Consider the following 20,394-nt stretch of genomic DNA (forward strand, 5'->3'; position numbering starts at 1 on the left):
TTACTTTTGGTATTTGAAATGCCATAAACAAATTAAAATGTGTGAAATACCAAGGGGCTGAATACTTTTTCAAGCCACTGTGTGTAAGTCTAATTGGTGCCGGGGATTCCCCGTAGATTGTTCGGGGCCTCCTGGCTGTAACTAATCTGTTACATACATATAATGGACTGGATTTGGTCCGTTTTATACATATAAAGTATTTTGATTATAGCAGACATAAATTCGCTGGTCCACCTGAATCCATGATGCAAGTTTAACTGTATAGACGCAGATACACACACTTGTATATATGGACCACAGGATCATCAAACACCCAACCTCCTGTATGTCCAAAATTCCTCTGAACAACTTTTCCTTAATCGAAACCATATATGTTCATATGTGGCAGACCTGTTATCTGTATAGCCTTTTGGCGCATTACGCACATGACTGTTGGGTATGTAAGCCCATCACTGTGCTCATTGTTGTGTATATATTCAGTTTCTTATAAAAAAAAAAGTCCAAATGCATACGGACCTAAAGTCTACTCCTGTTCCAGGATGTTCACAAAGGTTTTGTGTGTCTTTGTATATTTTGTATGATTTAGATTCAAGGTTATGCTTAAAATCCTGACCTAGCTATGCAGTCTGATGTCGCGCCTCCCGTATGGTTCACATGTGCAAGATGTTCATGTTACTGTCGTCGGAGTTTTAGTCTTTTCATGCACACTGTCTCTGAAGAACAGATTCAGAATAATTTGGCCTTGTTTTAACTGTACATATAGACTGTATGCAAAGATGGACAACACGATGATAAATACACTCTTTATGAACAGAAGATTTGTCCCATTGTCCAATCACTGGACATCTTGCTGTTTTATATAAACATTTTTATAAAATCGTGCTTTGCTGTAGTATTGTGCTCGGCTATTACAGTGGACCAGACAAACTCTGTACACTTCCTTTAAAAACTTATTGACCAAGACAGCTTGTAAAGCAGCTGTCCCACTGTGACGGATTCAGGAAACATATGAGCAACGGAAACCAAATTTAGATATATGTTCATGTCTGTTTTTGTCCTCTACATCCTTTTCTCATTAATTAAATTTGTTTCTTGTCAGTTGATGTCCGGTGACTCTGTCAGAAAATTTTGTTCTTGCTCAAAACTTTGAGTGGACATTAGACCAAGAGCTTCCCCGGTGGTTGCATGTTTGTTTACTGTTTTTTGTTCTACTTGTTCATTAGTTTGCCGGTGGATGTCCGGTAGATGTTAGTTTTATCCATGCGTTATTTGTTGTCTTCTCTTCGTGTCTGGAAGCACTGTGCACTCACATTCGGTGGCTGTGCACTCATTCCATCAAAGCCCCAAATCCGTGGGAGACTGACAGATTTGACAAATGATTTCAGTCCATTACTAATCAGTTCAATGAATCCGTCACAGTGTGACAATACCTTTAGCTAGCGACTGTGGCTTTTTGACTAGTTAGTATGTAGTGTTCATGTCCTTTTATATGTTTAATAATGAACTCCGTGGTAATGCACAACATTTCACAGTGAAGAGTTATGTCACCCTGACTGCTAAACCACAGCTGGGACTCTTGGTCCCACTTATAGATAAGTAGGGCAGCACAGACTTGTTTATACACTCAGGGTCAGTTGAGGTCTGGTAGCACACGATGGTGCCACACACTCCCACATCCACCACACTATGATACCACCCTGGGTGATAGCTGGCACTGACCCAGGCAGACCCCTAATCCATACCTAGCGTTCTGCAGTAGACATCTACCTACATGGTCTTGACTTTTTCTGCTTGTTGGGATTCTTTGTGCACCAAGTTGAACTCCAGATTGAAATATGTTCCTACTAGCTTGGCTAGTGATGATTCCTCTTTGCCTGACCTGACCTTGAGAGTGAGGCGTCTAGTGTTTGAGTATCACAGGGAGCCACAAAGATATGTCACTCAGTTTAATTGGCACTGAGGCACCTACGTCCTTAATCATGCATGTTTCGCCTTTTCTCTTATTGATTGCACAGACTATAAAGTGAATAGATGAAAGAAAATCCCATCCTCTGAAACCACCAGAGAACACCAAAGGTCTTATCTCTTCAATCTGGGGCCTGGTGTGTGCACGTGAGATGTACTGTCTCACACAAAGATTTTTAAGGGAACCTGGAAGGTTCTGGATTGGGGGGGAAGCACTCTCTGAGGTTTGCAGACCTAAAAGCAGCCAGATCTTGGTGGGAGGATACACTTGCTTGGTGGTCTCATTGGTAACAAGAGAACTTGGCCCCTGGGAGAAGTCGGCCAGAGTCAAGTTTACACCTCAGGCCGACTTCTTCTGTATCTGTCTGGTTGCACCAGTGGAGAAGACTCCAATCTGCTTGGTGTTCCAAAGTTAATCTGGCTAGATTTTGAGATCAAACTGTTTCATGGAAGTTTACACACAATGTGGGTGGAAGACTTGGAATCATGGGCACAACATCTGACCTGAATAGAATTTGGCAGTTCTTAACTATGAATCCCTGAAAGCCAGCAAAGACTGTGCCTGCTTCTTCATAGGAGGTGTTTAAGCAGATTGGTGGAATTTCCTGATTGTATAGGGCGCTGAGCTGGCTGTGATGATGCTGAGGATGGACCAGGAGGTGTTTGGAGCAGGTGACTTGTGACCTTTGATACATATACAGGACTCAAACACCTCATTCCTCCAAACCTTTGCCTCATCTCACTGCAGTCAAAGCAAGTGATTCCAGTGGTACCGACCCATTGGGCTACTTTTGTGCTACTTTGAAGAGTTGTATGAAGCAGCTTCAGTTGACCGGGATGTTGAACCTGACTGTTCAACATCCTGGTGGCTGATTGTCAAGTGGACTGAGACTGTGAGGGTGGAAATTGGCTAAAGGCAGAAAAGCCACACAGGTCTGTGGAACACTCACTGAGGGGAGGTGATGTCTAGTGGTTAAGGTGTTGGGCTTGAGACCAGAAGATCCTCGGTTCAAATCCCCGCCTGACTGGAAAATCACTAAGGGCCCTTGGGCAAGGTCTTCAATCCCCTATGGCTCCCGGTGTGTAGTGAGCACCTTGTATGGCAGCACCCTGACATTGGGGTGAATGTGAGGCATAATTGTAAAGTGCTTTGAGCCTCTGATGCAGATGGAAAAGCGCTATATAAATACAGTCCATTTACTCGCTGATGTTCTTCAGGAAAGTGGACATTGTCTTCTCATAATGTCTCAGTCTCTGTTTCCAGTTTGGACGAGGAGACCGGCATCAAGGACAAGGTGATGACCAGGACTACAGTAACTACAGACAGTTTAACCATTTTCACTGATAAATAGACCTTAATTTAAGTTTACTGGAATCTGAACAGATGAAAATGTTGTGTGGAAATAAAATGCATAAATGTTATAATTAGTCCTAAATATTATTTCAGTGCACAATAGTAAACAGCAATAACGTGATGGCCCCGTTCCCGTTTACACCATTTTGAACCTTTGTAGCTTCTTTCGCTCAGTCACTATTCAGGGTCAGAGGTCAGTGTTTGTGGGGGCATTGGGATTGCTTTCGTCGGTGTGGAGGTGTTCACTGTGCAGGAGATGCTGTGACCTTTGTGGATGTTCTGGTTGCAGCTGTTGAGAAGCTGAGTGAAGATTTGAAGTGTTTTTTGTGGCCCTGCTTTGGCTAAAAACCAAGGTTTTCCTTGACTTCCTGGATTCAGGGCCTCAGCAGCGTGTACGTGGTGAGGCGACATCCGGAGACCAAAATACAAGCGATTAGATGACATCATCTTACCTCATACGTACTTGACTCAGAGGACGCACCTCTGCAGAAGGACAGAGGCCACAGTCCGAACGCAGGATTTAAAGATCAGAGCAAAAACCACTGAATTTAATCAGCTGTTCCCAATCGGAGAACCAGAACCTTCTGTTAGTTCCATTCAGACAGGAACTGTCACATAGTTTCTTCTCTCCCAGACGTCGTGACTTCACACGTCTTTTAGTTTAGCTTTCCTGAAGCTATTGTTAATTTTTCGTCGGGTCGGCGAAATAAAACCTGTAGGGAAACTCGCACAATGGTGAAAGAAAAACACGTGCTACGCACTTATCGAAGTGATTTAACTCATCATTTGCACACTCACCATTTGCTCAGAATTATAAATGTTTTTTTCACTTTTCATTTTCCTCACAACAGGTCAGTTTGAGGAAAATTCTGGACCAAAACACAAACTATATGTTTGTTTTATTTGTTTGTTTAACCTCATGAACAAACTCAAACTTTCACCAATTTTTTTTCTTTGAAGGTTTTAATGTCCTGAGTAAAAAAAAAAAAAAAGAAAAACAGCTCATTATTGGTTTATATTTGTCAACGATTATGAAAATGGAAGTTTTTAACTTGTCCAGGAGAAGAAAACACTTGTTTTTTCTTGTGCAGTTCTGTCTTTTTCTTTTCCTGTGTCACACCAAACTCCAGTTATTTGTTTGGAATTTAAAGTTTACAGTTTTGGACAAAATCTGTAGAAAAACACTCATTACAGATGTAATAATTTGGCTAAAAATCCTTCTTTTAATTTCCTTGTGCTGTCAAGTCTTAGCATTTTGAAAAGGTTTGCGGACAGATTCTGTATTTGTCGACAGTTTGAACTGTTGACACGTGCCGAGGGTCGTGTTAATCTGAGCGACCAAAGTGGAATCATATGGATTTTTCTGAAATTCAGTAGATAATTTTTTTATGGAAATTCAAAGATTTCTATAAAGAATATTTCCATAAAGAATATAAAAAAGCGAGTTCAAATTCTTTAATATTTTGCATGCTGATAGTTCCCTCAGCAGCAAAGTACGTCGACCTCAACGAAACATTTGTGGTTTGATTTTTACATCTGAACTCTTCATGTTGATTCCTTGAATCCATGTCCGTCTTCACAGAGAGATTCATCGACTATTAACAGCAAAATTTCACCATATTTGGTCAAAACGAATCTTTCTGCGCTGAGTTGACTTCGGGGTCTCGTGACTTTTTTATTGGAGTTTGGTGACATTAAAGGAATCGGGAATCGGGAGGAACTGTTGGGTAGTTTGTGGTTTTGTGTCACTGTGTGTATGTTTTGTTGACACATTTGAAACCCTTTTTTATTTTATTTTTTTATGACTAGTTTTTACTTGCCAACTTGCAAATTGTGAGATCAATTGTGTCTAACGGCTCCTTTTAATGTGCAAATACAAGAAGTAAATAAACTAACAGGCCTGAAATGTTTCCAGGAGTTTTCAGTCTCTGGTCTTTTTCCACATTTCAGATTTTGTCACAAATTAGGTTTGAAGAAAATATTGTGAGATCATTTTCCACTGTGGAAATGTTACGTTAATTCTCATATTTCTTTTCTAATGTCTTTCCAGTTTTCCTTCCTCAGGTGACCCGGAAAATGATCCAGGAATCCTTCAGGGTCAGCATTCCAACTGTCGCATTTCTGCTCTGAGGTTTGTGGATCAAACAGGAGACATGAGGACATAAAGGACAGGACCGACAGCTGATTGGACACTAAGATTTGTTTATCCACTTTGTAATAAAAACCAGTAAGTTGACAGATTTTGCTCAGTTTTACTGTGTTAATGCTTTTTGATCTTTTTGTACCATGTAACATGGTGTCACAAAGTCATGGAAGAAGCCATAAACCTCGTTACTACTATTAACGTTCAACAGTCTGGTAGCAGAAGGAATAAAGGAATTTGCATAATGGTTTGTTTTTTTCAGGGGTGAGTAACAGCGCCATCCGGAGGGCATTAAGACAAACTCACTGGAGAGAATGTGATCAGATTGACTCAAAATTCCTTTATCTCAACACCCTTGAACTCAGAGTAAAACTCTTCATCTCTGTCAGCATGTGTGTGATTTTGAAGTTACATGCAGCTTGAAATAAGACTGACCGGTTTCCACAGAAGCCTCGATGTGTTTGCGATCAAACCAGCTCGTTAAATTTCTTAACGGTGTCACCTCCGTGTGGGCTCACCACCAGCAAGGGGAGTATACCGGGTCCGGTGCAGTTTTTCGGGCAGTGGACAGGGCAAATGGTACTTGGCTCTTGGAATGTGGAACGTCACCTCTCTGGGTGGGAAGGAGCCTGAGCTTGTGAAGGAGGTCGAGAGATACAAACTAGAAATATTTGGGCTCGTCACCATGCACAGCACGGGCTTTGGAACCAAACAACTGTCTTCAGAGTCATCCAGGGTGAGAGGCGCTGGGTGGGTGTGGGGATACTCACAAGTCCCCGGGTGAGTGCCATTATTTTGGAGTCCCTGGTGAACCAGAAGGCTGCCTCTGTGTGATGTCGTATCTCAGAGGGGAATCAAACAGCAGCCTTCTTGGAGACTCTGAGTGGGATCCTGGAAAAGGTTCCTGCTGGAGACTCCTTAGTTCTACTGGGGGACTTCAGTGCTCATCTGAGCAACAATGGAGAAACCTGGAGCAGAGTGATTGTGAGGAACTGTGTGATTGTGTGTTTTGTTGTTGGACTTCTGCACTGTCATGGATCCATCGCCAACACAAAGTTCAAGCACAAGGGTGTTCAGAAGCACACTTGGCACCAGAACACCCGACTTATCAGACCTGTGACTGTATGTCTTGGACACTTGAAGAACGGGGCGGAGCTGTTAGGGGAGGTGATGTCTAGTGGTTAATGTGTTGGGTTTGAGACCAGAAGATCCTCAGTTCAAATCCCATCCTGACTGGAAAATCACTAAGGGCCCTTGGGCAAGGTCCTTAATCCCCTATTGCTCCCGGTGTGTAGTGAGCGCCTTGTATGACAGCAGCCTGACATCGAGGTGAATGTGACGCATTATTGTAAAGTGCTTTGAGCATCTGATGTGGATGGAAAAGCGCTAATGAACTAATTGGAGATGGAGAATCAAGGTGAAACATCTTGTAAGTTCAGGAGGTGGTGATTAAGATGATGAGGACGCAGAGCAGAGACCAATGACCAGACGGAGGCAGCGGCTCAGTCACGCTGAACTCATGCTTTATTAAATCATTAATGCACAAAACTCAAGGAGGATGAATATCGCTCTACATCAACAGATCAATTAAAACAAAATGTAGGATAAAACATTAACGCTAAATGCTTTGTTTTGTCTCACAGATGATGGTATCGCTGTGGTTCATCAGCTTGCTGAAACCCCGACTACAGACGAGGTGACACGGCTAAAAGCTAAAAGCACTCACACTCAAACACGTCAGCTCGCTATCCTCCGAGAGCCGGCGCTGCTTCTGCACAGAAGAGCTGCCGCTGACTTTTGGGATGTTTTAGTTCTTTAAACAAAGCCAACAAAGCCGTCCTGTGCCAGAAACAACGCTCATTTAAAAAAAAAAAAAAAGAATTACATAAAAGTTCAGAGCGCAGGCCGCTCGTGCTCGGAGCTTGTCGTCAAAAAGGCGGTTTAATGCAGCCGTTTGAACACAAGGCGGCGCCGTGCTGCTTACAGGAGGGTAGGTGCAAACAGCACGTGGCGCCTTATGCTCACGCTACAGTTCCTATTAAAGTGTGTCCACGATCATCATGAGAACGTCGGCCGGGAGACTCTCTACCTGCCGAGGCAATCTTAGACTTCAACGTGACGTTGAGGCACAGAGTTTAGTTTCGCACTTTGACAGGGTATTCGTTCCTCGTGGAACTTTCTCCTGTTAAACCACATTAACTTTAGTTCATATCATCGTCATAAATAACAACGCATACATTTCCCATAACCGTTAAATTCGGCTATATACATTATGTACATGTCACAGAAAAGTGGTTCAAAAATCCTAAAGTCAGAATTGTCCAATATGGCTTATAACAACTTCAGACTTTAGTCTAGTTTGGCATAAATTAAATGTCAAGTTTGGTACAAAAATATTTCATATTTACAAGAACAGAAATTCAGACGTTTATCAAGTAGATTATTGTTGCTAATTCACTAAATACAAAGATCCTGGATGAGGGATGTGGGGACAGAAATTTACTTTCCCATGTTTTTACTTTTTTTTTTTTTTACATGGATCGGATGTCACAATGAACAAAACCAGAGCCGGGCTGACTGGGCAGGCGTCGGGTGTACGCTCCAACGTGGTCCTCCTTCACAGCTGAGATGGCGGTGCGGTCAGCACGGATCCCCACGTGGTGCCACTGATGCCCGGGGTGGAGGTTCCTGCAGGACGAGACCTCCTGTACAGGCAGGGTGGGGTTTACAGGGAATGACTTCACCGTGGTGGAGCTCCCTGTGCTGATGGGGAGAGCTTCCATGCTTGGAGAACCTTTAGATGCAGAGAGGAACCAGAGTCAGAGATCGTGGTTTAGGCTGCTGGGCGGTGCCCCGTCCGCTTTGTTTTCCTCAAATTATCACGGCATTCATCAAAAATGACTGAATGAGTGATTCATATCTTCTACAGGTGCAGATAACAACCCGTTTCTATGTTCTCTAAACAGCCAGTAGGGGGCAGTAAATTCTAGACTTTTAACATGGCTGAAATTTAAAAAATACATACAGTTTGAATGTCTTCTGGCTGTAAACTGGCAAAGTGTCCACTGTCAAAATGGGTATGACTGACGTCTCAGCAGGGACTAGCACCAACAACATGCAGGAAATCCACCGGTCCCCAGACTCCCGAACTACAGCTCTCTTTAACCCCCTGCCACTTTAAGCATTTTTTAAAAGGAGATGTAAATTCAGATTCTAACTTTTCAGCTACTTCACAGTCGGGCTGCACAATATGGCCAAATTAGCTGAACTTTCAGGTCTTCTTTTTAAGAAAAACCTCCTCTACACCACTCCATCAGGAAGCTGTATTTTATATTTTTAATAAAATTTATACCAAGTTGTAGAGATTTGGTATTAGTTTGAGTTTAAGGAAGATAGTTTTAGAAATTAGAAAACAGCCATTTACTCACCAATATAACTAGGAGTCCATGTTTCAGATGATGTGTTCAGCTTCAAATTGCAAACATTTTTCTTCTTCTACAAAGGTGGATTAGAACTTTTTTGTGGAACACAGTGCCAACTATTGTACAGGAGGGACATAGCAGTCAATATGTGTCACTGATTTCAAAATGGCTCTTTTCAACCAGACATGCGGTGCCGTGACATGTCAATCATCCGGGTGGCACCTGGGGTGTCCAATCAGATTTCAGGGGAGTCCAGTGCAACCCAGCTACACCCATACCAAGAAGTGTTCAACATTTGACATTTCCTGTTTCATCATGTGCTCAAAATTTGGCACTTCCTGTTTCAGTCTCAACTTGCCATTGAATTCCTGTGAGATCCCATGAGATCTCGTTTATTGTCATACCAGGAAGTGTTCAACATTTTTTTTTAATTATTTAATGAAACAAACAAAAAGTTACACAGAAACCTTACAGAGGAACAGCAAAAACAACATACCAAAGAACAGGTTAATTTAAAAAACAGATCAAAACAAGGGGGGAATTATAAAAAAAAAACCTTTCCAAAGTTAAACACATTTGACATTTCCTGTTTCAATGTGGACTCAAAATTTGGCACTTCCTGTTTCAGTCTCAACTTGCCATTGAATTCCTGTGAGATCCCATGAGATCTCGTTTATTGTCATACCAGGAAGTGTTCAACATTTTTTTTTTTTTATTATTTAATGAAACAAACAAAAAGTTACACAGAAACCTTACAGAGGAACAGCAAAAACAACATACCAAAGAACAGGTTAATTTAAAAACAGATCAAAACAAGGGGGAAATTATAAAAAAAAAAAACCTTTCCAAAGTTAAACACATTTGACATTTCCTGTTTCAATGTGGACTCAAAATTTGGCACTTCCTGTTTCAGTCTCAACTTGCCACAGAATTCCCATGAGATCCCATGAGATCTCCTGTCTTGCAGGAAGTGTTCAACATTTGACATTTCCTGTTTCAATGTGGACTCAAAATTTGGCACTTCCTGTTTGGGACTCAGTGTACCATGAGTGAGCCACTGTGTGGCGCTTTGCTCATATTAGAAGTAGTAGTAGACGTATGTCCTGTACTGGCCCTCAGGCCTGTACAGGACAAGCCTGTACAGGACAATCAGGGAATAAGCTGGTCCCCCTGGACAGGACACCAGTCCAATGCAGGCTCACTTCTTCAGCCACGGGTGGTGTCCATTTAGAGCTGGGTGGACTGAAGTGATGCAGATGAAGTGGCTTGTCCAAAGACACAGACAAGTAGCATAACCAGAATAAGTAGCACATGCTGGTGCTGTACTTCACCACATCCACAACATGATGGAACCAGCTTGGGTTATGGACGGCAGCCAGCCAGGCAGACAACTGGTCCATCCCCACTTCTCTAAAGTAGCCATCTATCTGCTGCCACCAGGTGAAGCGTGGGCGGGTCCTTGGCCTTCTCCAGCCACTGGTGTCCTCAACACTGAGGCACCTACGCACTGGATCAAGTTCAGAAAAACACACCACATGGCCAACATGCTGACGCTAATGTTCCCTCACAATGTCAGTAATCCTCCTCATCCGAGTCTCACTAAGTAACTGCTCCTTTGATGCAAAGTCAATCCAGTGGTAAACAAGGATAGCCCACAGAGACCTGGTACCAAAGACATCCAGTGGTTAGTGTCCAGGTCTCACAACCAGACAGTAAGACAGGAAGCACCGGGACCCTAAGACTTGGACCTTTGTTCTCCTGTAAAATATCAGCATCACCAAACACCTCTGTCCAGCGACCGCATGACTACATACGCACTTCTCAGACATCTCTGGATCTCAAGGCATCACCTCTGACAAGGATAATGGCAGACAGTGAGAGATCAGGGTGGGGGGATTCCCCCCCCCCCCCCCCCAAAAAAAAAACAAAAAAAAAACTGAGCACTGATGAGTATGTACTCTGAGGAGCATCAGACACAAAGTGTGAAAATTAGTTAAGTCTTTATTTGTGTGTGAAATGGCTGAGCTGTGCCGGAGGTGTGCCGGGAGATCGCGGGCCAAATGTCAAGGAAAACTAAGACAGGGAGTCCGAGCAAGCTCGAGCTGAGTGTGTCCGGGGGGGTAAGAGCAGCCTGGTGCAACTCAGCAACCAATCGTCATGCCAAGGACACACAAAAAAACAATCTCAGACATCATGAGGCGTTTTCCTGTCTGACAGACATCATGATCCAGTGGACATCACCAAACCCTCATGTAAACTAGTTTTAGCACAGTGTTGTCTTACCCTGGATGGAGGCTGTGTGGGTCAGCGGCGCCGCGCTGTCAGCTGTCATGCACTTGTCTGTTCCACTGTTAAAGAGCCCGAGATGTGTAGACCAAGACTTCTCAAAGACTTCATGTTTTCCATCCTGAGACACAGCCTGTCAATCACACAAAGATATTCCAGTGAAGCAGCCGTTGTATTAATTATTTCTCCAGATACAATCAGGTTCATATTTAGGTTCATTATATAATTAGGGTTACGTTTTTGGTTAGTTAAAAGAACACTCAAAAATAAGGGATTTTCATAACACTTGGACTAACCCTGGGATAGAAAACCTTAAATTTTGTGATGGATCCATAAACCACCACACAAGCAGGAAATGTCATAAATGTTTCCACATTACAAGGATGGCTGTGTGGAGCCACGGCCACTGTATCTCCTCTAATGAACGCCCCTCCCCTTTAAAGGATTAGCAGAATAACTGAAGTTACCTTCTCATTCCTGATACATGACTCTGCAGGCTCTGGCTCCTCAGTCGTCTTCACTGAGAGCTGGACTTCAGAGTCAGATGCAGCATTGATGTCACCTAACCCAACAGGCGAAGGCGGCGTTTTTCCAGGCAGTGTTGGTTTGATTGGAAAAGCAGTCTGTTCCATCAGAGATGGAGTTGAAGATTTTGGAGTTGGAGATTTTGGAGTTGGAGACTTTGGTGAAGTTGGTGACTTCACTCTGTGGGGGGACTTGACTGGCTCAGGCGACTTGACTCTCTGTGGAGATTTGACTGGCTCAGGGGACTTGGCTTCTGCAGAGATGACTCTGGCATGTGCAACTACTTTCTCTTTGGTCTGAATTCTCTGAATGGTGAGTGTGAAATGGGCTTCTTGTTTGCCTGAAGCATTTTCCACCAGCAGAGTGTAGTTGCCTTCATCTGACAGCTCAACAGCAGAGATCTCGAAGGTGGAGTTGTACTGAGTAGATACAATGTGGTGACGGACAGAAGAACCAAGCACGGATCCTTCATGAAGCCAGGTGATGGAAGGTGCTGGTTCACCATCAACATTGCATTCAAATCTGGCAAGGTCTCCTTCTCTGACAGTCAGGGACTGCGGTTTGGTCACAATCTTAGCAGGATGTCCAGGCCTCTCTGCTGGTTTCTCAGCAACAGTGACAGTTTCTTTCACTGTTTTACTTACAGTTTCCTTTACTGTTGTTTTAGAGGAAGAGACGTGATAAACCTCTGTTGTAGTCATCTCTGGCAGATGAGAAGATGGAGGTTCCTCATCTTTGCGGATTGAAGAAAAAGCAGCATATTCGTCTCTGACTATGTCCAGTGTTGCGTAGTCAGATGTTTCTCCTTTGGCATTTGTGCAGACCACACGGTAGGTCCCAGCATCTTCAGTAACACAGTTACTTATCTGCAGAGTCAGAACGCCACTGATGTTGCTCATGTGGTACTTGCTGCTCTTCTGAATTTCTTTTCCATTATGGAACCATTTGACCTCAGGGTCTGGTTTGGCTTGCACATTCAGAGTGAACTTTGTGTTGGAGCCATAGGGCACACGATGAGATCGCATCCTGACGGTGATACGTGGGGGGTGGTCGAGGCTGAAAGGTGCCTGGGTTACCACTTCCACCTTCGTCTCCACTGACCTTCTTTCTGCTCGCAAAGCATGCTTCCTCTCCTCATACCGAGATGAAAAGTCAACTTTAGGAAGCGCCGGTTCTGCCTTTACAGCCTTTTCTGGTATATGAGGTCTCTCAAGCTCCAGTGGTGGGAGCTTCTTGATTGGTTTAGGAATATATTCTGTGGTAAAAGACATCAGGTGCTCTGATTCAGCACTGTCTGAAACTTTGGAGACTGTGACAGTTTCCTTCTTCGTGGATCGGGTTTTCTCCTCAAACTCGATGCGCTTCAGTTCACTCTTATATGAAGCAATTCTCTGAGTGGTCGTGTGTGGGCGCAGAAGCTCCTGATCTTCTCTGTCTTTGTGTAACCTGTGTTTCTGTGTGGGAGCCTGGTATGTGACCCTGTCGTGACGCTGGCGAAGTTCAACAAAACTTGGACCAGCCTCGTATTTAGATGGAATTCGGTAGGAGTCGTACCTATAGATCTCTTCTCCCTCTTCATCATCACTGTAGACCTTTCTTGGTGAAGAGCGACGCAGGGCAGAAAGCTCAAAGCAAACAGGGCTGATACGAGGTGGAGAAGCAGAGTAGCCGAGCTCCAACTCTTCCTCCAGTCGAAGCCTCTCCTCCTCAGTTCTCTTTATGGACAGGTACTCATCCACAGGTAGCAGCAATTCCTCATCTGACAAGTCGCCCAGAGACCTCCTCCTGATTCTGTGGTAGGTCTCCATCTCAGGGGAAGGAGTGCGGCGCCGTGCAGGCCTGACCGTCTCCAAGTCATCCACAGTCATGGATGAGATGCGCCACTTAGGCTTGTAGTGTTCCTTGATCCTAATAGGCACCTCATAAAACTGTTCCCACCTGGAAAGGCGGATTCGCTTCATTCTCTTCTGTTTTATTTTATCCATGGGCTCAGGGAATTCATACTGATCCCGCAGCTTCTTGTACCATTTCATGTCAGAAAATGGCGTGAAGTGTTTTATTTCCACATCCTCCTCAAGGACGGCTGGATTAATGACACGAGGAGTGGGGACCACATAGGGCATACGCAGCCTCTTTTCATCTGCCCGCTTCTTCTTCTCCTGTAGCTCCTTTTGTATCTCAATCTCAGTTTTCTCACTCTTCTTAGTGGTCAAAGCAGGTTTGAACATAGTTGCTGCTTCCCTGACTGCTTCCACTGCTACTGGTGGTAGAGGCATGACAACCGTTCCTGATAAAATCTGGGACAGTCTCACTTTTTTGTCTAATTTTTCCTTTCCAGCCAGTTTTGCCTTCTCCTTTTCAGTGGGCTCATATTCCTTCTTTACATGAGTGACACGCTCTACTCTCAGGGTAGCTTGACAACTGGCAGACCCAGCAGAGTTGGTGGCGGTAACTCTGTACACACCAGAGTCTTCAGGAAGAGTGTCTCTTACATGGAGGATGAAATAGTCCAGGCCCTCATGGACAACCTCAATAGATGGGCCAAAGGCTAAAGGTGTGCCATCCTTCTCCCACTTCAGTGTAGGGTGGCCAGATACTCTAATTTCAAAGCGTACATTCTGGCTCTCCTTGCATTCAACATTGGCAAGCAGTCGTTTAAACATCGGCCTCAGGGTGAGGTCTGCTGGTTTAGGTCGAGGAACAACAGTAAGACGAGCCTTGCAGCTGTCATCACCGTACCTATTCCTGGCTACAACACTGTACTCAGCGTCATCCTCATCTTCAACCTTATGTATTATCAGTTGATGGAGACCTGTGTCACTGATGAAGGTGTATTTCTTGTCATCAAATCCAGGGATGAGCTTCTGCCCAGACTTGTGCCAGATCACACGAGGCTCAGGGTGAACAGTGATGGTGACACTGAAGCGCACATCTTCACCAATGTATGCTGTATGGTTAACAAGAGGAAGGATGAACTCTGGTGGCTTCTGAAGTAATCGGGCAGTATCGACTCTGCGCTTGGTTTTCCTCACCACACGGGCTGTGAAGAAGTCACGGTAAGATCTGACGCCGTTGATAAACAACTCTGCATAGACACTATCTTCACCGTACTCATTCACGACTTTGCACCTGTAAGTGCCGTCATCTGCTCTTGTAACCTTCCTGATGGTGATTGTAGCCAGGCCATCCTCATATTCAATCTCATATCTGTCACCTGCCTCAAGCTGCCTGACACCACAGTACCACGTGACTTCGGTGCTGCTATCATAGTTCTCAATGGTGCAGGTGAATTTCACATCGTCTCCTTCATTCGCAACTGCATGTCTAATCTGGCCTCCAATAGGTCCATGTTCAAAAGGAGCAATCTTCACTTTGGCGACAAAGACTCCACGTTGGGACCTGATACAGCCACCACTCGCCACACGGGCTGCAGAGACGAGAGTGCTCCATTCTTTCTTCGCCATAGTCTGATAGTATCTCTTATGCCTGCCCATGTGGATTGCTCTTGTGCTGATCTCCTCTGCAGGTTTGGCCAGCCAAGGATGCGCCAAAGCCTCAGCAGCAGTCATACGATGCTTGCGTTCCTTGGTCATTAAGCGGTCTGTGAAGTCTAATGACTCAACACTGACCTGCTTGAAGACTTCGTCATCATAGCTGTAGGCTGCAGTGGAGATGTTGTCAATCATCTGTTGGTTGGTTTCAGCTGTGAATGGATTAAAGCCACTGAGCAGCACATAAGCAAGGACACCTACAGACCACATGTCGGTGACGGTGCTAACCATGTCACACTGATGGATCTCAGGCGCAGCATACTCTGCAGTGGTATACTGAACCTTGATTTGTTCTCCAGGAGTCAGGTGTCTAGATTGGCCCAGCTCAATAATCTTCACATTAGAGCTGGTTCTAGTTGTATATATTATGTTCTCAGGTCTAATATCAAAGTGGCCATAACTGTGAGCGTGCAGGAATGCCAAAGGTGAGCAGACCTGCCTGATATAATTAATGATCTCACGCTCATTAAGCACAAAGTCTGCTGTGTTGAGGCGCTCAAAGATGTCGACCCCAGAGATAAAATCATATATCATCACAAGCTCCTCTGGGCTGTCAAATGACTGATGGAGGAGGAGGAAGTTAGTGTGTTTGGCAAGATTCAGGGTTGCAATTTCCTTCTTGACGACTGCTTGGTCAGCACCTCTCACTTTGAAAAATTTAGCCATATAGGTCTTCTCAGAGCTGATGTCAACACAGCGGTGGACAATGCCAAACTGACCTCTGCCCAACTCTTCTGCAATTGCATATTTATCGTAGAGATTCTTGGCTTCGGAGTGTTGAGCCTTGTCTTTGGGCACATGACCAGTATCATCAACCTCCCTATCATAGAGCAGGACTCTGGATTTGTCCTCTTTGGTCATGACGGGTCCACTGGTCTCAGATGGTCTACTCTGTCCAAATTTGCTCTCAGCAATGACCCTGAACTGATAACTGGTTCCTCCAAACAGATTGGTAACAGTGTAGCGGGTGTCTCGGGACTGAGCAACACGCTCCCACCTTTCAGCAGTTGTGGGGGACTTCTCAATGATGTAGCTGATAAGTCTGCTTCCACCATCATTTGCTGGGGCAACCCAATTCAGTGCCACTGAGTCTCTGGAGATGTCACTGGCTTTGACACCACGTGGAGAATCAGGCACATCGGCCACATCCAGCTCAACTGTCTGCTGGTCAATGCCAAATCTGTTCTTGGCACAAACGATGTAGAAACCAGCGTCCTTCTTGTCTACTCCGTTAGGGAATACCAATGAAGTGAACGATCTGGTGACGATAACCTGGTAATGGCCATTACTGTCAATGAGATCTTGACCTTTCTGCCAGGTGATAACAGGATCTGGTTTGCCACTAAAAGGAATCTTGATGTTGACCACTTCTCCACGCAGTGCAGGAATGGCTTCCTTGTCTTTCAGGCTCTTGGACAGGTGGAGCATGGCAGGAACTAGAAACAAAAAAGTGGTTTATGTAATACTTCACTTACATCAAATATCACTGCAAATTTTAATTCAAAAACATTGACTGCTACGTTGCAAAAATGGAATATATATACATAAATATGTATATTACTGAGACTGTCCAGTGGAATAAAAACTTACTTTCAACATCCAAAGACACTGTAGCACAGATGGAGCCTCCCTGATTGGTGGCCCTGATCTGGTAGACGGTGGAGTCGTCCTCATCAGCCTCGATGACCACCAGCTGGTGATAACCTCCTTTGAACTCTTGGATTTTGATCTTCTGTCCATCAGAGATGATCTCCTTTCCTCGTCTGAACCACTTAATGACAGGTTTGGGCTGCCCGCTGATCTTGCAGATGAGGGTGGCGTTGCTCTTGTACTTCACACTCATGTTCCTCAGCTCCTCTTTGAAGGCTGGTGCACGAACCTCCACAGCTGCTGTTGCTGGGATGATGAGAGCGGACTCCTCGCTGTAGTCGCTCTGTCCTCCGAGGTTCTCGCATTTCACATGGAACACGTACTGGACGCCCTCGGTCAGATGCTTGACAGAGAACACCGTCTGCTTGATGTCGTCTGTGGTCACCGGAGTCCAGTCGCTCCATTCCTTCTTAACCTTCTGCTTCTTCTCGAGGTAATAACTCTTGATCTTGGAGCCGCCGTCGCTGAGTGGAGGTTTCCAGGAAACCACGCAAGAGTCTTTAGTAATTCCAGAGACAACTGGTGACAGAGGTGGTGACGGTTTGTCTGTTGAAAGGCACAAACAGGAAGTTTAAAAAGTGATTTTAGGTCTTATGTACCAGTGTATCTCTTTTTGCACTGTTTTTTTTGGACCATTAAATGACAAATTATCTGAAATTACAAATTAATTAAAAGCAAATCTGTCATGGTAAAAATGTGAAGTGGTGTTTACATACTTATTTTCACATAAAATTAAGGATTTCTTTGACAGAAAAAGTCCAAATGTAAGATTCTGCTGCGTGAAATTGTGCAGAAATGAGAGCACAGCGAAAGTGTTTGCAGGACTAAAAGCGACTGTGACATGGGGCGTGTGGAGGGGCGCACGGCCAGCCGACCACTTTAACAAAGTGCAACAAGGATTAAAAAAATCACAGTCGAGGAAACTTGCCTTTGCTATCAGAAGTCAAATGTTTGACCTTTACTCTTTTTTCTGGTCTGATGAGTATTTGCTGAACGTTTCCCTGAATTTGACATTAATGCACTAAAACAGCACCTCTTGTTTGTATTTGCACTTCTGATTTCTGTTTTTGTGTGTTTCAAATTCAAACTAATTTAAGATAAAGCCAAAATGAGTTATTTCAGGGTTTTTTGTTTTTTTTTGTACATCTATCTAGTCATTCTACATCTATCGAGTCATTCTTTTCTTTTTTATTTATTGATTTATTTTTTCATGAATATTTCTTTTACTTATTTTTGGACATCAGTCCTTTTTCAGTCTGTCTTTTGTTTTTGAATATCCATCTTTCTTATTTATTTATCTTATTTTGGACATCTGTTTTTTTCTTATTTATTGATTTATTTTACATGAGTCTTTCTTTTTTGGATGCAAGTCTTTTTTAGTTTTTTTGGACATCAGTGTTTCTGTTCTTTTTTGGGCATCAATCTTCTATTTTATTTCTGTATTTATAAAGGGGAGGTGATGGTCTAGTGGTTAAAGCATTGGGCTTGAGACCAAAAGATCCTCGGTTCAAATCCCAGCCTGACCGGAAAATCACTAAGGGTCCAAGGTCCTTAATCCCCTAGTTGCTCCCAGTGTGCAGTAAGCACCTTGTATGGCAGCAGCCTGACATCCGGGTGAATGTGGGCATTATTGTAAAGCACTTTGAGCGTCTGATGCAGATGGAAAAGCGCGATATAAATGCAGTCCATTTATCATTTATTTATTATTTTTTGGTAATTCACTTTTTTTTATTGCTTTATGAACATTGAAACAATACAACCAACACATAACTGAAATGGGACAGGAACAAGTCCACTACAACTATAACATATTGTTAACAGCAAGAATAAAAAAAAAGGGGGGGGGGGGTATAATAAATAAAAGTTTTTATTTATTTATTCCTTATCATGGTGGAGAGGTTTGTGTGCCGCTATGAACCTGAGAGGTGTGTTTTCTGGGGCCTTTGTGCTCCTGGCAGGGTCTCCCTCGGCAAATTGGTTTCAGGCGAGAGGCCAAACTAATGGCCCCTTCACACATAGTGTGAAGTTTGGACAGGAAACGGTGTGAAACAGTTTGAAATTACTGCACGAAACATCGCGCCAACAGGTAGGCATGCACGAACTCTCTCACTGGGTTTGTGCACGCGTCGGTGTCCGTCGAGCAGGAACTTGCCAGGTGCACCACATCGCACCGCTTATGTGGAATAAATAAAAAATAAAAACCAGCTGGTACCTGTGGGATCACATTGCGCCGCTTATGAGGAATAATATAAAAAAAAGAAAGAAAAAAACATACCACCCGGGATGTGAACTCGCGCCTTTCAAAACCTCTAATTCCCAGCCAGAGACTTTACCACTGAGCTACTGAGGACACTGAGCAGGAAGGACATGGAAGTATTACAAAAAAAAATTAAAATCACATACCATATAAAAACACCACATTTGTCAAGCGAGCAGTGCAAATATGATCCGTCTGTTCCTCTGGTGATGACCCATGGTCACAGTCATACAGTCATGAAATTACATGAATGAGAAGCAGTGTGCTCTGATCATGTCCACATCTACTGGTCCAGTGCGTCCAGTCGGCAGCGCGCGTGTTCTGGCCAACCCACGTGTCTTGTGGATGGCGCGCCGCAGCACAGACACCGTGTCATGTGGAACAGAGCTCACGTGGGTGACGTGATGGTCAGATCGCCCGCTGCATGTTCTGATCTGACGGTCAGTTTCAACCTGGGGGGGCTGTCAGTCTCCGCTTCGTGTGCGCGCTCGCTTGCTGCATCTTGTCGCCACCACGGCGATATATGTTTTTATTTACGTCCACGTAAATACAACAATCAGACACACGCGCCTCACAGTGGACAGTTGTTAGTCCATAACTGTCCAAACACAGTAGGTGTTGTGTAGCTGGAATGTCCAGAATGACAGATCACCACAGCTGCTTCTGTTGGAAGCCATGCCTCCCGTGAGTGGAGCGCACACACCCACGTGTCAGTGTGTGTGTTTGCAAAGTCACACTCATGGGGAACTTAGGACAAATTTCACAGCAGTACGACAGTGGTTGTCTGCAGTCTGCTGTCGTGCCAAGAGTGTGACTGGCCACACATTTTCTAAGTGCCATGTGAGCAGTGTTAGATGTTTGTGCGTGTCACCTGGAATTTGGCCGGCACCTGCCGTGAGAGGGTGCGATGGGTTGGCACAGCGCACACTTTGTCTTTCAGGCGCTTGTGTGCACAAATAGTTGTAGCAACAGGTATATGAGGCATTGGTGACAGGGACGACATTACACAGTTTGCACACAATTCGAAACGGCAACATGGACCTTCCATCTCCACCCTGTGTGCTCACCACCCGCAGGGGGAACCGCTGGTGTCAGGTGCACTGTCCCATGGGTGGCAGTGAAAGTCGAGGGCCTCGGCAGACCAGATCCGGGAGGGAGGGGCTAGCTCTGGGGGTGTAGAATGTCACCTCACTGTGGGGGAAGGAACCGGATACCAGTTAGATCTGGTGGGCCTCGCCTCC

At 44.4% G+C, this 20,394-nt stretch overlaps 1 protein-coding gene across 1 annotated transcript in view; it reads right to left on the minus strand.

The window, feature by feature from the left end:
* Positions 1–6,968: 6,968 nt before the first annotated feature.
* Positions 6,969–20,394, minus strand: part of LOC117525277 (titin-like) — a 363,294-nt gene continuing 349,868 nt past the window's right edge. The window contains 4 exon segments of the mRNA XM_034187118.1: positions 6,969–8,256; positions 11,168–11,303; positions 11,638–16,682; positions 16,837–17,442. Of these exon segments, the coding sequence (XP_034043009.1) occupies positions 7,994–8,256; positions 11,168–11,303; positions 11,638–16,682; positions 16,837–17,442 (6,050 nt within the window). The 3' untranslated portion in view covers positions 6,969–7,993.

This window comes from Thalassophryne amazonica, chromosome 14 (genome assembly GCF_902500255.1).
Source record: "Thalassophryne amazonica chromosome 14, fThaAma1.1, whole genome shotgun sequence".
NCBI classification, from domain to species: domain Eukaryota; kingdom Metazoa; phylum Chordata; class Actinopteri; order Batrachoidiformes; family Batrachoididae; genus Thalassophryne; species Thalassophryne amazonica.